An 18991-nucleotide genomic window follows, 5' to 3' on the forward strand; every position below is an offset into this window, starting at 1 on the left:
CCCACTGCCACATCCATCACCCCCTGCAACCATCACCTGTCACCATCACCCCCTGCCACCATCACCCCCTGCCATCATCACCTGCTGCAACCATCACACTCTACCACCATCACCTATTGCCATCACCCCCCTGCTGCAACCATCATCTGTTACCATCACCTACTGTAACCATTACCTCCTGTCAATGTCAGCTGGGCTGTCACTCCATCCCTGTGGAGTCTGGATTGCCTGACCACCATGAGGGCTCCTCCATTCCGCATGCTCAGCCTCCAGGTTACTGTTTTTAAAGGCTGGCGTGCCTGGCAGGATGCGCCATGACAACACACATCTGAGCCAGTAGCCTATGTGAAATCCACCCCCCAGGTGGCCCCGCCCACCGGCCGAATACAGGATCAGCTCAGCAAGCTCTGGGAACTGTGCATGCACAGTTCCCAGAGCTTGCACAGTTCCCCAGCTGACCCGGTCACGGCTATATTTTACTGCCACCTTTGATCTATTACTGGCATTTACAGGCAGGGAGTAAAAATACGGGCGGTTGGCAGCCCTCATGTGTGTGTGTGTGTGTGAACTGGGGGTGGGTTAGGCTTACCCCTTAGTTATAAATAGAGTTTAAGACTTGTTTTTTATAACTACCATAATATATTCTGTAAAAAAAAGAACATGATTTACTAATACATACTTAAAGTATTGCAATAATGTTATGAAACTAAAATATCATTACACTATACTATAATACCATAACAGATACAGATTAATAGAAATTACCTTAAACTGAAGTACATATCCTGGTTTTAAAGTCAGATCTCGTGTTACAGCAAACCGATCACCATCTGATTTCCCAAATATCATAGCAGAAGGTGTAACAGAGCAGAAGCTTTCATTTTTAACCATGCCTTCATTTGCCAGCATAAGCCAGACACTCAGCTGGTTCATTGGGTAGTCAAATGCAGGCTTCTCATAAAAGTTCTGTCAGGAAAGAAAATAAATAATGTATATTTAAGACTGAAAAATACAGTTGCATTTTATTAAGGCAGTTTTTCAATTTACAACACAGCACATGCTTTCATATTTAACCACTTAAGGACCGAGCCTCTTTCTGAGATTTGTTGTTTACAAGTTAAAAACAGGTTTTTTAGCTAGAAAATTACTTAGAACCCCCAAACATTATACATTTTTTTTCTAACACCCTAGAGAATAAAATGGTGGTCATTGCAATAGTTTCTGTCACATTGTATTTGCGCAGCGGTCTTACAAGCACACTTTTTTTGGAAAAAATACACTTTTTTGAATTAAAAAATAAGACAACAGTAAAGTTAGCCCAATGTTTTTTATATTGGGAAATATAATGTTACGCTGAGTAAATTGATACCCAACATGTCATGCTTCAAAATTGTGCCTGCTTGTGGAATGGTGAAAAACTTTTACCCCTAAAAAGCTCCATAGGCGATGTTTAAAAAATTCTACAGGTTGCATGTTTTGAGTTACAAAGGAGGTCTAGAGCTAGAATTATTTCTCTCGCTCTACTGATCGTGGCGATACCTCACATGTGTGGTTTAAACACTGTTTTCATATGCGGGCTCTACTCACGTATGCGTTCGCTTCTGCACGTGAGCTCGTCGGGCGCATTTAAAAGAAATTTTTTTCTTATTTATGTTACCTTTTATCTTTTATTTTTACACTGATCTTTTTTAAAAAAAATTATTCCTATTACAAGGAATGTAAACATCCCACGTAATAGAAAAAAGCATGACAGGACCTCTTAAATATGAGATCTGGGGTCAAAAAAGACATCAGATCTCATATTTACACTAAAATGCAATAAAAAATAAAATAAAAAAATTGTCATTTAAAAAAATACAAAAAAAAAAATGGCCCTTTAAGAGCTATCGGCGGAAGTGAGGTTTTGACGTCGCTTCCGCCCCTGCAATGATATGGAGATGGGTGGGGGTCATCTTACCCTCACTCGTCTCCATGTCACACAAGGGGAAACATCCAATTGTCTCCGCCGCTGCCGCCAGCTTTGGTAAGCGGTGGAGGGCACTGGAGCACGGCGGGAAGGGGGGGCCCTATCCCGCCGCCGATAAAAGTGACCTCGCGGCGAAAAGGCCGCAGAGACCACTTTTATCTGAAAGCGGACCACCCGCTGAAGAAGAGGATACCGGGGTTATGGCAGCCAGCTGCTGCCAAAACAACAATATTCCCCTTCAAAATACTGGTGTACAACGACGGTGGGCGGTCCGGAAGTGGTTAAAGCAGAACTAACCCCAACCTAAAGGCATGCCATGAATCATACCTGTCACCTGAACACCACATGCTGTCAAATAGCTGGTGTTATAACTGATCATATGTACAGCACAATGGCAACTAAAGATTAACCACTTCATTACAGGGCATTTTCACCCCTTCCTGCCCGGACCAATTCAGCTTTCAGAGCTGTAACATTTTGAATGACAATTGCGCGGTCATGCAACACTGTACCCATATGAAATTTTCATAATTTTCCCCCCACAAATAGAGCTTTCTTTTGGTATTTTATCACCTCTGCGGTCTTGATTTTTTGCGCTATAAACCAAAAAATAGCGACAATTTTGAAAAAAACACAATATTTTTTACTTTTTGCTATAATAAATATCCCAATTTAAAAAACAAACAAACAAATTTCTTCCTCAGTTTAGGCCGATATGTATTCTTCTACATATTTTTGGTAAAAAAAAATTAGCAATAAGCGTATATTGATTGGTTTGCGCAAAAGTTATAGCGCCAACAAAATAGGGGATAGATTTATGGCATTTTATTATTTTTATTTCTTTTACTAGTAATGAGATTTTTGTCAGGACTGTGATATTGTGGCGGACAGATCAGACACTTTTGACACTATTTTGGGACCACTGACAATTATACAGCGACCAGTGCTATAAATATGCATCGATTACTGTATAAATGTCACTGGCAGGGAGGGAAGGGGTTAACACTAGGGGGCGATCAAGGGGTTAAATGTGTTACCTAGGGAGTGATTCTAACTGTGCGGGGAGGGGACTGACTGGGGGAGGTGACCGATCGTGTTACTATATACAAAGAACACACGATCTGTCTCCTCTCCCCGTCTCTGCTCTGTGACACACATCAGCTCCCGAGTGACATGGCAGGACGCGCCCCCTAGACGTCCGGGAAGCCGAGGACGCGATATGATGGCCGCCCAGGATGAGAGAACCACCTTGCGGCTGTCATATTACTATACGCGGGATGGGAAGTGGTTAAACAACAGCTACAGTAAGATAATAGCTTCTATGGCTATAAAGGATAAAAGGGTTAGTTAGTTTGACAAGTTGGATAAAGACACTAGTCCATCTAGTTCAACCAACAGGAAAAAAACTAATAGAAAACCTCCATATACATAATCCTATACCCGCGGTTGATCCAGAGGAAGGCAAAAAACCCAATAAAGCATGATCCAAATTTCTCCAGTGGGTTAAAAAAATCTTCCTTCTTGATTCCCAAGGAGGCAATTGGATATTCCATGGATCAACCACCCCTGGTATTATTACCTCTAAATGTTAGTATCCAGTTATTTTCTGTACATTTAGGAATGCATCCTGCTTCTTTTTTACCATTCTACTAAGCTGTAGAAGCATTTGAAAAGCAATCCAAACGCAAAGCAAAGCTCTAAACAAGACCTTACTGTGAAGAAGCCCTTCCATATATAAAGATTAAAGTGGAACTTAAGTCAGAAATGTAAGTATTGACAAATTGCTTCTTGCTGGCCCCTTCTATATGTATTTGAAATATTTACCTATGCTGTTTGAAGCCCAGTAGTTCACTCTCTCATCCTGTTCTACACAGCCATGGTTGCTTCTATTCCTAGCATTTTGCCAATAATTACAGCATTGGGGCAATCATTAGAGAGTGATCTGCTGACAGTATGAGGGAGGGAGGAAACAGGAATAAAACAGCCTGCGCCACAGAAGTACTGATAAGGGTGAGGAAATGAGGACAGCGGGTGAGCTGACAGGACAAATTATGCTGCCTGGGAAACACAAAAGCAAAGAGTTAAAGTAATTCTAAAGTATTTTTCTTTAACCATTTTCCCCCCTTCCTACCAATTTTTAGCTTTTAGCGCTATCATGTTTTGAATGAGAATTGTGTGGTCATGCGTACCCAAACAAAATTTGTAAATTTTTTTCCTCCACAAATAGAGCTTTCTTTTGGTGGTATTTGAATACCACTGGGGTTTTTATTTTTTGCGCTACAAATAAAAAAAGACCGAAAATTTTGAAAAAAAAAAAAGTTTCTTTGTTTCTGTTACAAAACTTTGTAAATAAGTAATTTTTCTATTTCACTAATGAGCACTGATGAGGCTGCACTGATGGCCACTGATGAGGCAGTACTGATTGCTCATCTTTGAGCTTGCTGGAATTCTGTCCAAGTGGAACTGGTCTAAATGATGAGTTAAAAACCAGAGTTAGTGGAACTGGTCTAAGTGGTGAGTTAAAAACCAGAGTTTAAAACAGGAGGTTATAACAGGGGTCATAGTACCTGTGTAGTGTGTAGGGATGAGCTTCGAGTTCGAGTCGAACTCATGTTCGACTCGAACATTGGCTGTTCGCAAGTTCACCGAACAGCGAACAATTTGGGGTGTTTGCGGCAAATTCGAATGCCGCGGAACACCCTTTAAAAGTCTATGGGAGAAATCAAAAGTGCTAATTTTAAAGGCTAATATGCAAGTTATTGTCATAAAAAGTGTTTGGGGACCTGGGTCCTGCCCCAGGGGACATGGATCAATGCAAAAAAAAGTTTTAAAAACGGCCGTTTTTTCAGGAGCAGTGATTTTAATAATACTTAAAGTCAATCAATAAAAGTGTAATATCCCTTTAAATTTCGTACCTGGGGGGTGTCTATAGTGTGCCTGTAAAGGGGCGCATGTTTCCTGTGTTTAGAACAGTCTGACAGCAAAATGACATTTTGAAGGAAAAAACTCATTTAAAACTACCCGCGGCTATTGCATTGCCGACAATACACATAGAAGTTCATTGATAAAAACGGCATGGGAATTCCCCAAAGGGGAACCCCGAACCAAAATTAAAAAAAAAAAAATGACGTGGGGGTCCCCCTAAATTCCATACCAGGCCCTTCAGGTCTGGTATGGATATTAAGGGGAACCCCGGCCAAAATTAAAAAAAAAAAATGACGTGGGGTTCCCCCTAAATTCCATACCAGACCCTTCAGGTCTGGTATGGATTTTAAGGGGAACCCCGCGCCAAAAAAAAAAAAAAAACGGCGTGGGTTCCCCCCAAAAATCCATACCAGACCCTTATCCGAGCACGCAACCTGGCAGGCCGCAGGAAAAGAGGGGGGGACAAGAGTGCGGCCCCCCCTCCCTCCTGAACCGTACCAGGCCACATGCCCTCAACATTGGGAGGGTGCTTTGGGGTAGCCCCCCAAAACACCTTGTCCCCATGTTGATGAGGACAAGGGCCTCATCCCCACAACCCTGGCCGGTGGTTGTGGGGGTCTGCGGGCGGGGGGCTTATCGGAATCTGGAAGCCCCCTTTAACAAGGTGACCCCCAGATCCCGGCCCCCCCCCTGTGTGAAATGGTAAGGGGGTACATAAGTACCCCTACCATTTCACGAAAAAAGTGTCAAAAATGTTAAAAATGACAAGAGACAGTTTTTGACAATTCCTTTATTTAAATGCTTCTTCTTTCTTCTATCTTCCTTCATCTTCTGGTTCTTCTGGCTCTTCTGGTTCTTCTGGTTCTTCCTCCGGCGTTCTCGTCCAGCATCTCCTCCGCGGCGTCTTCTGTCTTCTTCTCCTCGGGCCGCTCCGCACCCATGGCATGGGGGGGAGGCTCCCGCTCTTCTCTTCTTCTCTTCTTCTTTTCTTCTCTTCTTCTCTTCTTCTTCATTTTCTTCTCCGGGCTGCTCCGCAATCCATGCTGGCATGGAGGGAGGCTCCCGCTGTGTGACAGCGCTCCTCGTCTGACAGTTCTTAAATAACGGGGGGGGGGGGGCGGGGCCACCCGGTGACCCCGCCCCCCTCTGACGCACGGTGACTTGACGGGACTTCCCTGTGGCATTCCCCGTGACGTCACAGGGAAGTCCCGTCAAGTCACCGTGCGTCAGAGGGGGGCGGGGTCACCGGGTGGCCCCGCCCCCCCGTTATTTAAGAACTATCAGACGAGGAGCGCCGTCACACAGCGGGAGCCTCCCTCCATGCCAGCATGGATTGCGGAGCGGCCCGGAGAAGAAAATGAAGAAGAAGAGAAGAAGAGAAGAAAAGAAGAAAAGAAGAAAAGAAGAAGAGAAGAGCGGGAGCCTCCCCCCCATGCCATGGGTGCGGAGCGGCCCGAGGAGAAGAAGACAGAAGACGCCGCGGAGGAGATGCTGGACGAGAACGCCGGAGGAAGAACCAGAAGAACCAGAAGAGCCAGAAGAACCAGAAGATGAAGGAAGATAGAAGAAAGAAGAAGCATTTAAATAAAGGAATTGTCAAAAACTGTCTCTTGTCATTTTTAACATTTTTGACACTTTTTTCGTGAAATGGTAGGGGTACTTATGTACCCCCTTACCATTTCACACAGGGGGGGGGCCGGGATCTGGGGGTCACCTTGTTAAAGGGGGCTTCCAGATTCCGATAAGCCCCCCGCCCGCAGACCCCCACAACCACCGGCCAGGGTTGTGGGGATGAGGCCCTTGTCCTCATCAACATGGGGACAAGGTGTTTTGGGGGGCTACCCCAAAGCACCCTCCCAATGTTGAGGGCATGTGGCCTGGTACGGTTCAGGAGGGAGGGGGGGCCGCACTCTTGTCCCCCCCTCTTTTCCTGCGGCCTGCCAGGTTGCGTGCTCGGATAAGGGTCTGGTATGGATTTTTGGGGGGACCCCACGCCGTTTTTTTTTTTTTTTTTGGCGCGGGGTTCCCCTTAAAATCCATACCAGACCTGAAGGGTCTGGTATGGAATTTAGGGGGAACCCCACGTCATTTTTTTTTTTAAATTTTGGCCGGGGTTCCCCTTAATATCCATACCAGACCTGAAGGGCCTGGTATGGAATTTAGGGGGACCCCCATGTCATTTTTTTTTTTTAATTTTGGTTCGGGGTTCCCCTTTGGGGAATTCCCATGCCGTTTTTATCAATGAACTTCTATGTGTATTGTCGGCAATGCAATAGCCGCGGGTAGTTTTAAATGAGTTTTTTCCTTCAAAATGTCATTTTGCTGTCAGACTGTTCTAAACACAGGAAACATGCGCCCCTTTACAGGCACACTATAGACACCCCCCAGGTACGAAATTTAAAGGGATATTACACTTTTATTGTTTGACTTTAAGCATTATTAAAATCACTGCTCCTGAAAAAACGGCCGTTTTTAAAACTTTTTTTTGCATTGATCCATGTCCCCTGGGGCAGGACCCAGGTCCCCAAACACTTTTTATGACAATAACTTGCATATAAGCCTTGAAAATTAGCACTTTTGATTATTCATGTTCGTGTCCCATAGACTTTAATGGTGTTCGCATGTTCGAACGAACTTTTTTCCTGTTCGCATGTTCTGGTGCGAACCGAACAGGGGGGTGTTCGGCTCATCCCTAGTAGTGTGTGTACCTGAGTGTTGTCTGAGTAGTGTGTGTGGATCGTTAGTACTTGTGTATTGTGTACTTTGTACTTGTGTATTGTGAGTGCACGTAGGTCTGCGAGTGCACGTAGGTCTGCGAGTACATGTAGGTCTGTGAGTGCCTGTGTATTGTCTTGTTGAGTACCTGTGTATTGTCTTGTTGAGTACCTGTGTATTGTCTTGTTGAGTATTAGTGTCAGGAAGCTAGTTGTTAGGTAATTTGGATAGGGTATAATCCCCAATCCTCATTAAATTTAATAGGTACGATGCCCAGTGGGTGTGGAGAGGCGTCTCGTTGTACATCTTGCGACATGGATGCGTTCCTTGATCATCCGATCGAGGGTGAATACTGCTGTGCAAAATGTAAGCGCATTGTTTCCCTGGAAGCCCAGGTTCTGAATCTGAGAAGCAACTGTCAGCACTGAGAAGTCCCTCCATACTTAAGGAGAGCCAGGAACGTACATGGCAGGTGCCGGTAGGGGCCAGCACAGAGGCGGGTGGAGACAAAGAGGTGCAGGCACTAGCAAAGAGTAGATGGGTGACAGTCAGGAAAGGTAGAGGGGGAAGTGCCAGGGAGGCCGATCCAGGGCTGGAGCACCCCAATAAGTATGGTCCATTGAGTGACATTGGTGAAACCAGTCAGGGACCAGCACTGCTGGAGCTGAGGGACTGTCCTAGCTGCCAGGGTAAGAACTCCTCTAGCGAGAGTGGGGGGGGAAGCGAAGGGAAAGGAAAGACAGATTCTGGCAGTAGGTGACTCAATTCTTAGAAGGACTGAGAGGCCAATCTGTAACAAAGACCTGAGGCGCCGAACAGTATGTTGTCTACTGAGCGCTTGGGTTCGGCATATCACGGATCTGGTGGACAGATTACTGGGAGGGGCTGGGGAAGACCCGGCTGTCATGGTGCACGTTGGCACCAATGACACAGTCAGAGCAAATGGAGTGTCCTAAAGAATGATTTTAGGGACTTGGAAGCTAAATTGAGGAAAAGGACCTCCAAGGTAGTATTCTCAGGAATACTACTGGTACATCGAGCTACACCAGAAAGGCAGAGGGAGATTAGGGAAGTAAACAAGTGGCTAAAGAGCTGGTGTAGTAAGGAGGGGTTTGGGTTCCTGGAGGACTGGGTTGGCTTCTCAGCTGATAACCAGTACTATAGAAGGAACGGACTGCACCTAAATGAGGAGGGTGCAGATCAGCTGGGAATGAAGATGGCCAAAAAGTTAGAGGGGTTTTAAACAAGGCGATGGGGGGGAGGGTCCAGAGGTAGATATAGTTAGCGCGGAACATATTCCAGAGGGTAGTATTGGGAGCATTAGTGGTAGTTTGACCAAAGCACATAAACCCAAGGTAAGTATAATAGCAAGTCCTAGTTGCAATCTCGGAACACCCAATAAGAGGATAATATGTGACTGGTCTAAATTACGTGGCATGTTCACTAATGCCAGGAGCCTGGCGGACAAGATGGGTGAACTGAAGATACTGTTGTACGAGGAGGATTTGGATTTTGTGGGAATTTCAGAGACCTGGTTCAACAGCTCTCATGATTGGCTAGCAAACATTCAAGGGTATACCCTTTATCGCAAGGATATAGAGGGTAAAAAAGGGGGAGGGGTATGCCTATATATCAAGAATAATGTACAAGTGAATGTGAGAGATGACATCACTAAGGGAGCTAGGGAGGAGGTGGAATCCTTATGGGTAGAACTCCAAAGGGATAAAGCTAAGGGGAACATAATACTGGGAGTATGCTATAGGCCCCCTAACCTGAGGGAGGAAGTGGAGACAGATCTCCTATCACAATTTGGATTCGCAGCAAGGATGGGAAGTGTTATCATAATGGGGGATTTTAACTATCCAGACATAGAAAGGGCGGAGGGAACTGCGCATCCATCTAAGACCCGCCAGTTCCTAAATGTCTTGCAGGCAATTTTATGGGTCAGACGGTAGACGCACCAACTAAAAATAAAGCGCTACTGGATCTACTGATTACCAACAATACAGACCTGATCACGGATGTGGAAATACGGGGCAACTTAGGTAACAGCGATCACAGGTCAATTGGCTTCAGTATAAAACACACAAATAGGAAACGGGGAATACAAAGACACTGAATTTTAAAAGAGCCAACTTCCCTAAACTATGAACCTTGCTAGAAGGCATAAATTGGGATAAAATCTTAGGAACAAAGAACACGGAGGAGAGATGGGTTTGCTTTAAAAGCATATTAAATAAGGGCATTAGCCAATGCATCCCATTGGGCAATAAATTTAAAAGAGCGAACAAAAGTCCTGGATGGCTTAACTCCAATGTAAAAATGCATATAAAAGCAAAGGAGAAGGCCTTCAAAAAATACAAGGTAGAGGGATCATCATCAGCATTCAGACTTTATAAAGAATGCAACAAGAAATGTAATGGTGCAATAAGGAACGGCTAAGATAGAACATGAAAGACACATAGCGGAGGAGAGAAAAAAAAAATCCCAAGAAATTCTTTAAGTATGTAAACAGAAAAAAAGGGAGGACAGACCATATTGGCCCCATAAAGAATGAGGAAGGACATCTGGTTACAAAGGATGGGGAGATGGCGAAGATCTCCTCAGTTTTCACAAAGTAATCGGGGGGCTTCAGTAATCAAAACTGCAGTGTTTATCCTGATGACACATCACAGGAAGCACCTCCATGATTAACAGAGGACAGAATTAAAATTATGCTTGGGAAACTTAACATTAATAAATCACCGGGACCAGATGGCTTGCACCCGAGGGTACTTAGGGAACACAGTCAAGTAATTGCCAGACCATTCTTCCTAATTTTTACTGACAGTCTACTGACTGCAATGGTACCAACTGATTGGCGAAAAGCCAATGTAGCACCAATATTTAAAAAGGGCCCAAAATACATCCCTGGGAATTTCAGACCAGTTAGCCTAACATCAATAGTATGTAAACTCTTGGAGGGGATGATAAGGGACTACATACAAGATTTTAGTAATGAGAACATATTATTAGCAGTAATCAGCATGGATTCATGAAGAATCGTTCTTGCCAAACCAATCTATTAACCTTCTATGTGGAGGTGAGGTGCCATCTAGATAAAGAAAGGCCAGTAAACGTGGTGTATCTGGATTTTGCAAAAGCATTTGACACAGTTCCCCATAAACCTTTACTGTACAAAATAAGGTCCGTTGGCATGGACCATAGGGGGAGCACATGGATTGAAAACTGGCTACAAGGGCGAGTTCAGAGGGTGGTGATAAATGGGGAGTACTCGGAATGGTCAGGGGTGGGTAGTGGGGTCCCCCAGGGTTCTGTGCTGGGACCAATCCTGTTTAATTTGTTCATAAACGACCTGGAGGATGGGGTAAACAGTTCAATCTCTGTATTTACGGACAACACTAAGCTAAGCAGGGCAAAAACTTCTACGCAGGATGTGGAAACCTTGCAAAAAGATCTGAACAAATTAATGGGGTGGGCAACTACATGGCAAATGAGGTTCAATGTAGAAAAATGTAAAATAATGCATTTGGGTGGCAAAAATATGAATGCAATCTATACATTGGGAGGAGAACCTCTTGGGGAATCTAGGATGGAAAAGGACCTGGGAGTCCTGATAGATGATAGGCTCAGCAGTGGCATGCAATGCCAAGCTGCTGCTAGCAAAGCAAACAGAATATTGGCATGCATTAAAAAGGGGATTAATTCCAGAGATAAAACGATCATTCTCCTGCTCTACAAGACTCTGGTCCGGCCGCACCTAGAGTATGCTGTCCAGTTCTGGGCACCAGTCCTCGGGAAGGATGTGGAAATGGAAATGGAGCGAGTACAAAGAAGGGCAACTAACCTAATAAAGGGTCTGGAGGATATTAGTTATGAGGAAAGGTTGCGAGCACTGAACTTATTCTCTCTGGAGAAGAGACGCTTGAGGGGACATGATTTCAATATACAAATACCATACTGGTGACCCCACAATAGGGATAAAACTTTTTCCGCAGAAGGGAGTTTAACAAGACTCATGGCCACTCATTAAAATTAGGAGAAAAGAGGTTTAACTTTAAACTATGTAGAGGGTTCTTTACTGTAAGAGCGGCAAGGATGTGGAATTCCCTTCCACAGGCGGTGGTCTCAGCGGTGGGCATTGATAGTTTCAAGAAACAATTATATAAGCAGCTGAACGACCGCAACATACAGGGATATACAATGTAATACTGACATATAATCACACACACAGGTTGGACTTGATAGACTTGTGGTTTTTTTCAACCTCACCTACTATGTAACTGTTATTGGCACTGATGAGGTGGCACTGATGATGAGGCACTTATATGCAGCACTGATAGGCGGCACTGATAAGCAGCACTGATGGGCACTGATAAGTGACACTGATATACAGCACTAATGGACACTGATAGATGACACTAATGGGCACTCATAGGTGGCACTGATGAGCACGCATAGGCGGCACTGATGGGCACTGTTAGGTGGCACTGATGGGCACTCATAGGTGGCACTGATGGGTGACACTGATAGATGGCACTGACAGGCAGCACTGGCAGGCATCACTGATGGCCACAGAGTGCCATCCCTAATGGGCACTGATTGGTATCCCTAGTAGGCTCTAGTGGGCTTATTTGGTGGTCATGGGTGGGCATCCCTGGTTGATATGGGTGGGCATCCCTGGAGTTTATGGGTGGGTATTCTCAATGGGTCTGCACTGATAATCAATGCGCTGATTATCCGCACTGACCCCCCTGTCAGGAGAGCAGCCGATCGGCTCTCCTCTACTCGCGCCTGTCAGTGCGAGTGGAGAAAAAGCCCATACACGGCTTTTCCTGTTTACACTGTGATCAGCTGTGATTGGACACAGCTGATCACGTGGTAAAGAGCCTACGTCATAGGCTCTTTAGATTGGAGATGCGGTGTGTCAGACTGACACACCATACCACGATTGCCGTGCTGTGCTCCCCCGCAGGCCCGTGATCACTGCTTATCCTGCTGGGCATCCTTTGATGTCCAGTCAGGATAACAGAACCACTTTCTGGCCATCATTTTGCTATATGGTGGATAGGAAGTGGTTAATTAAATAACAAACATGTTATACTTACAAGCTCTGTTCATTGGATTTGCACAGAGCAGCTTAGAGCCTCTTCTTTTTGGTTCCCCTGGAGGCAGTCCTGGCTCCTCCCACCTACTGAGTGCCCCAACAGCAAGCCTCTTGCTATGAGGGCATTCGAGCCAGCTCTCTCCTGAGCCAAACTGTGTGTGTCTATGCACACACGAGCGGAGCTCAGCCCACCGCCCACTGTCTCCCCATTGGCTCACTGGCTGTGATTGACAGCCAATGGCTCCCACTGCTGTGTGAGCCAATGAGGAGAGAGAGACCCGGAAGAGCTGCCTCTTTCATGCACATCGTAGGATTGAGATGGGGCTCAGTTAAGTATAAGGCGGTGCTGCACCCAGAAGGTTTTTTACCTTAATTTTCTAGAATGTTTGGGGATCGAAGTAATTTAATTTAGAAAAAAAAATGATGATTTTTACATGTAGGAGAGGAATATCAGAATTGACGTGGGTGGGAAGTAGTTAGAGAGTTTCTAAAAATTAATGGCTTAGAAATAACAGAGCTCAACTGGTCCAATGGCTTTATTCATTCTTATTTTGTCTAAGGCTGACCATACATTATTAATATTATTACTATTATACAGGTTTTATATAGCGCTAACAGTTTGCTCAGCACTTTACAACATGAGGGCTAGACAGTACAGTTACAAAACAATTCAATACAGGAGGAATCAGAAAGAGGGCCCTGTTCGTTAGATCTAGGAGACATTATGCAATTTTCCTTTCTTCAACCATAGTCACAACAGTGTTGATGGGGGAATCCCTCTCACTGTGCTATATTTATTCTGACAGCGGGAGGTTTCCCTGCTGTCAGAATACAATGCACATTACTGCCGGCTATAAAAATGGACAGGGTGGTTGTACTAAAGCTTGCCCATAAATGGATCGAAGTTCATCTGGTCTGTGTTGAACTGGCTGAATTTTGTTCCATTTATGGCCAGCTTTAATGTTTTTGGACCATGTCAAATTTTAGCCATTGTGCATCATTTAGGGCTATGTCAATACTATCCTCTTTAAGAAATGAGCTAGTTCTGCTTCAAGTTCCTGGCAATAAGTTTTGTTGTTTCATTACAGTGGAAAATGATTATATATGTATCATTATTCACTATACAGACTGAAAGTACATATTCTCTTAACTGAACTCCAACATACAGCTGTATATGCTCTGTCCAATTAGTATTTACTGTATTGCACAATCATAATTAAAGCAAGAATGCAGATGTGCTTGCCATCAAAAACCACACCTACCCGCTCCACTGGGTAATGAAAAATATATATTATGAAGAATGTATCTGTCATTTTCATGTATTTTCAAACTGGTTAAGAATGGTAAACGTGCTGTAGAGACATGTCTTTTGTATGACATTTTGGTTAGAATTATTGTTTTGAGCCACACTGCACAATGCACAAAAACACATTTTAGTAAGTCTTCAGGTTTTCAATTAAATTAAACTATTCTTTTACTCATTTGGGATCTTTATATTTGGTGCATAAAGCACATTTCGATAAAGCACATAAAGTACATTTGGAACCAAAATCAGCTCTTATAAAAAAAATCACAGCGCTCTATTCCACCACTGTCAGGTTTTGGCAGAAGTAGTGTAGGAGTGGGCATTGACATTTTACTCATGTTATAATATGTGTTTTTTAGGAGAAAAATTCCTGCATAGTTATCAGTAAAATACTTGTGTATAGATGCGTTTAAATGTGCAAAGATGCGTACGTGCACCTGACTTATTTTACTGATAATTTATTTTTCCCTCTGTTTAGACTTACATGTGTACAAATGTGCATACATGCGATTATACGCATACGTGCTCAATGCTCATATTCCTAGACACAGAATCTGGATTCTGTATTATGGATCTGAAAGTAGCTCATGTTTACGCGCCTGTGTGAATGGCTCCATTGAAAAAATGCAGCTGTGTTCAGATCTGTAAATAAGAAACACTTTTAAATGCCTTTTCTTATGGTTGTGTGCATGAAGCCTTAAGATAATTTTTAGGTAATAGCTGAGCCATCAGTTTAGAGCATGGGTATCCAACTACAATCTACAAGGACCAGAAGCCACACAGATTTTTAGTATATACTGTGCAAAAAGCTTTAGGCAGGTGTGAAGAAATGCTATAAAGAATGCTTTCAGAAATAGAAGTGTTAATAGTTAGTTTTTATCAATTAACAAAATGGAAAGTAAATGAACAGAAGAGAAATCCAAGTCAAATCAATATTTGGTGCGACCACCCTTTGTCTTTAACACAGCATTCATTTTTCTAGATACACTTGCACAACAGTACATGAAGGAACTTGGCACTTTTTGAGAACTAACCACATATCTTCTGTGGATGTAGGCTGCCCTAAATTCTTCTGTTTCTTCATGTAATCTCAGACAAACTCGATGATGTTGACATCAGGGCTCCACGGGGGCCAAACCATCACTTCCAGAACTCCTTGCTCTTCTTTACGCTGATGACAGTTCCTAATGATGTTGGCTGTATGTTTGGGGTTGTTGTCCTGCTGCAGAGTACATTTGGGGCCAATAACATGCCTCCCTGATGGTATGGCATGATGGATAAGTATCTGCCCGTATTTTTTTTAGCATTGAGGACACCATTGATCCTGAGAAAAATTTCCGACTCCATTTACAGAAATGCAGCCCCAAACTTGCAAGAAATCTACACCATGCTTAACTGTTGCCTACAGACACTCATTATTGCACCGCTCTCCAGCCCTTCATCGAACAAACTATCTCCTGCTGAAGCCAAATAATTCAAATTTTGATTCAGAGCAGCCTGCTGCCATTTTTCTGGACCGCAGTTCCCATGTTTTTGTGCATAGTTGAGTCACTTAGCCTTGTTTCAAAATCAGAGGTATGGCTTTTTGGTCACAATTCTTCCATGAAGACCACTTTTGACCAGACTTCTCTGGAGAGTAGATGAGTGTACCTGGGTCCCACTGGTTTCTACCAGTTCTGTGCTGAAGGACAACAACCCCAAATTTACAGCCAATGTCATTAAGAACTATCTTCAGTGTAAAGAAGAACAAGAAGTCATGGAAGTGATGGTTTGGCCCCCACAGTGCTCTGATCTCAACACCATTGTGTCTGTTTGAAATTACATTAACAGACAAAAGGATTTGAGGTAGCCTACATCCTCAGAAGATCTGTGGTTGGTTCTCCAAGATGTTTCCAACAACCTACCTGTCGAGATCTTTCAAACACTGTGTGCACAAGCACTCTGTGTACCTAGAAGAATTGATGCTGGTTGGAAGCCAAAGGGTAGATTTGATTTAGATTTTTCTTCTATTTGCTCACTTTGCATTTGGTAAATTGGTAAAAATAAACAATTAAAATATATAGTTGAAAGCATTCTTACTTTACAGCATTTCTTCATACCTGCCTACATATTTTGCACAGAACTGTATCTAATAGACAGCAGTAAATTAAGTAAAGTATGCATTGCACAGAAACAAAATATGGCTGTTTACTCTAAAATATTCACCTGCATGTGGCTCACAAGGACTGGAGTTGGACACCCCTGGTTTAGACATGTGTTGAGGAGAAAGTAGAAAATAAAAGTTAAGTCAAAAGTGTTGGGGTAAAGTGCTGTGGGGCACTTAAAGGGGTTGTAAAGATAAAAATTTTTTCACCTTAATGCATTCTATGCATTAAGGTGAAAAAACTTTTGACAGTACCGCCGCCCCCAGCCCCCCCGTTTTACTTACCTGACGCCTCGAATCTTCGCTGCTCGTCCTCATTGCAGCTCAGCCTGGTCGCTGATTGGCTGCAGTGGATGGATTGAAAGCAGCGCAGCCATTGGCTCGCGCTGCTGTCAATCACATCCGATGACGCAGCGCGCCGGGGGGCGGGGCCGAGTGATACAGCGAGCGGCTATAGCCGCCGGCTGTATCACGGGAGCGCGCCCGCAAGCACTCACCACCATGCGAGGGAGCTCGCATTAAGGTGGTAAATGCTTGCGGGGAGGAGCTGAAACAGCCGCCGAGGGACCCCAGAAGACCAGGTTCGGGGCCACTCTGTGCAGAACGAGCTGCACAGTGAAGGTAAGTATGATATGTTTGTTATTTAAAAAAAAAAAAAAAAATTACCTTTACAACCCCTTTAAGGTTAAGGCCCAAGTTTAGCATCACTGAGTGCCTAAGCCAGCTGTTTTTGTCTCTTTAACAGCCCGCTGCTCCAGTGGTCTTTGATCGCTCATTTCTCGGTGTAGTGAGTATGTATGTTTGTTTTTTATTCCCGCACTCGAGTTTTAATTACTTCTAAAGGGATGCAGACCCTGCATCTTTCCTCATTTGAACATTGCAAGTGCATCAGCTGATTAATGATGAAAAACTCACTCCCATTCAGATTCACTCTGCACATTGACATAATCAAAGAGCTATTTCTTCAGCTCAGAAACAGCTAGGAATCTGCAATAATGTTTGTTAAAATCCTTGCAATGTACACAGATCACCCAGAGGGCATTTTTTTTTTCTCAACATGAGGGAAGTTACTATTTAAACTTTATGCAAACCATAACAATTGAACTGCTCTTAGGCCCCTTTCACACTGGAGCGGTTTTCAGGCGGTATTGCGCTAAAAATACCGCCTGAAAACCGCCCCTAAACAGCCTCCGCTGTTTGTTCAGTGTGAAAGCCGGAGGGCTTTCACACTGAAGCGGTGCGCTCGTAGGACGGTAAAAAAAGTCCTGCGAGCCGCTCCTTTGGAGCGGGGAAGGAGCGGTGTATTCACCGCTCCTGCCCATTGAAATCAATGGGACAGCGCGGCTATACCGCGGTAATACCGCGGCTATAGCCGCGCTGTACGAGCGGATTTAACCCTTTTTCCGCCGCCAGCGGGGGTTAAAACCGAACCGCTAGCGGCCGTATACCGCTGCAAGAACGACGGTACAGCAGCGCTAAAAATAGCGCTGTTGTACCGCCGACGCACCCACCGCCCCAGTGTGAAAGGGGCCTTATTTCCTCCCTTTTGATCTGCTAAATATACCACTAAAATGTTTTGTTATATAAGTGCAAAAAATCTATAGCACAGCACAAACCATTGGTGCTATATAAATCCTGTATAATAATCTTTTGATTTTGCCAGAAACCTTTCAGATTTTATTGCCAAAACTGAAAAAGCTAAAGTTGGAAGCTGATTGGCTACCATGCACAGCTGCTCCAGATTCTGAGTGCTACAATTTTAGTAAATCTCCCTCCTATGTTGTCACGTCAAAGAGAAAAGGAAGAAGCACACTATATTTATTACACATCAACAGTTATTTTTCTGTGCTTGATGTGTGTTTAAAGGGATAAAACATAAGGAATGTATTGCATAATTTACAAAATATTTTTCTTTAATTTTGTCTTGACATGTCCTACCATCCTTGAGGCTAGGTTCACACTATTTCAGTTTCCCTGTGGCCGCGTTTGTGCGGGCACAGCAGCCCATTCATTTGAATGGGCTGCTGTACCTGTGGTACACGTAGGAAAAGGTCCTTGCACCTTTTCTAAAACCACAGCAGCAGGAAAAAGACATAGTCCTGTGTGTTTCCTAGCACAAAAGTGTGCTGCAGTTTCTAGTGCACGGGGGTGCCAATAAGAATTAATAGCACCCCCATTCGTCTGCTAACAGCAGTGCATTTTTTGCTGCAGTTGTGGGAAAGCTTGCAATTTACACACAGTCCTGCACCGGCATACACGTGAACCTGGTGTAAAAGGGAAAAATTAAGGTGCTAATATGAGAATTGTAAACAGCCATTTCAAAGTAACATATTTCGTTTGAAAGTAACTTACTTGTGGCATTGTTGGATAAGCAACAGGAACAATCTGCTTTTGGTTTTCTGAGAGGATAATGATGTCATCAATGGCCCACTGATCATAACCCTCTCCAGAGAATACTGGTTGCCACCAACGAAACCGGGTACATAGGGTTTTAGCTGTATTAGGAAGCTCAAAATATACAAACCTGGTGGGATATAATAATTACCTCGTTAAACTGGGCAATTTAACAGACACTTATTTTTCAGTAAATACTTTGTGACATCTACAAATATGGTAACAGGACAACACAACTCAGAACAGTCTACACCCCATCATTAATCCAGATATCCCCCATTTTTGAAAAAAATAAGTGAAAGAAAACAATTTAACAAATTTAATATTACTGTGTTTTGTTTTTTTTTTATTTAATTTTAATCCCAGTATCCAAATGCTTTGATTTTGTTTGAGACAGAAATACTATATACTAACAATGTAGAGGCATATTTATAA

General features: G+C 43.6%; 1 protein-coding gene across 2 annotated transcripts in view; it reads right to left on the bottom strand.

The window, feature by feature from the left end:
* Positions 1-18991, bottom strand: part of RELN (reelin) — an 865607-nt gene that overhangs the window by 194066 nt on the left and 652550 nt on the right. For both annotated transcript variants that reach the window (XM_073619618.1, XM_073619617.1), the window contains exons 26-27: positions 18515-18686; positions 766-966 (exon numbers count right to left, since the gene is read on the bottom strand). In XM_073619618.1, the coding sequence (XP_073475719.1) occupies positions 766-966; positions 18515-18686 (373 nt within the window). The remainder of the gene's footprint in view (positions 1-765; positions 967-18514; positions 18687-18991) is intronic.

The sequence above is a fragment of the Aquarana catesbeiana genome, linkage group LG03 (assembly GCF_042186555.1).
Source record: "Aquarana catesbeiana isolate 2022-GZ linkage group LG03, ASM4218655v1, whole genome shotgun sequence".
NCBI classification, from domain to species: Eukaryota; Metazoa; Chordata; class Amphibia; order Anura; family Ranidae; genus Aquarana; species Aquarana catesbeiana.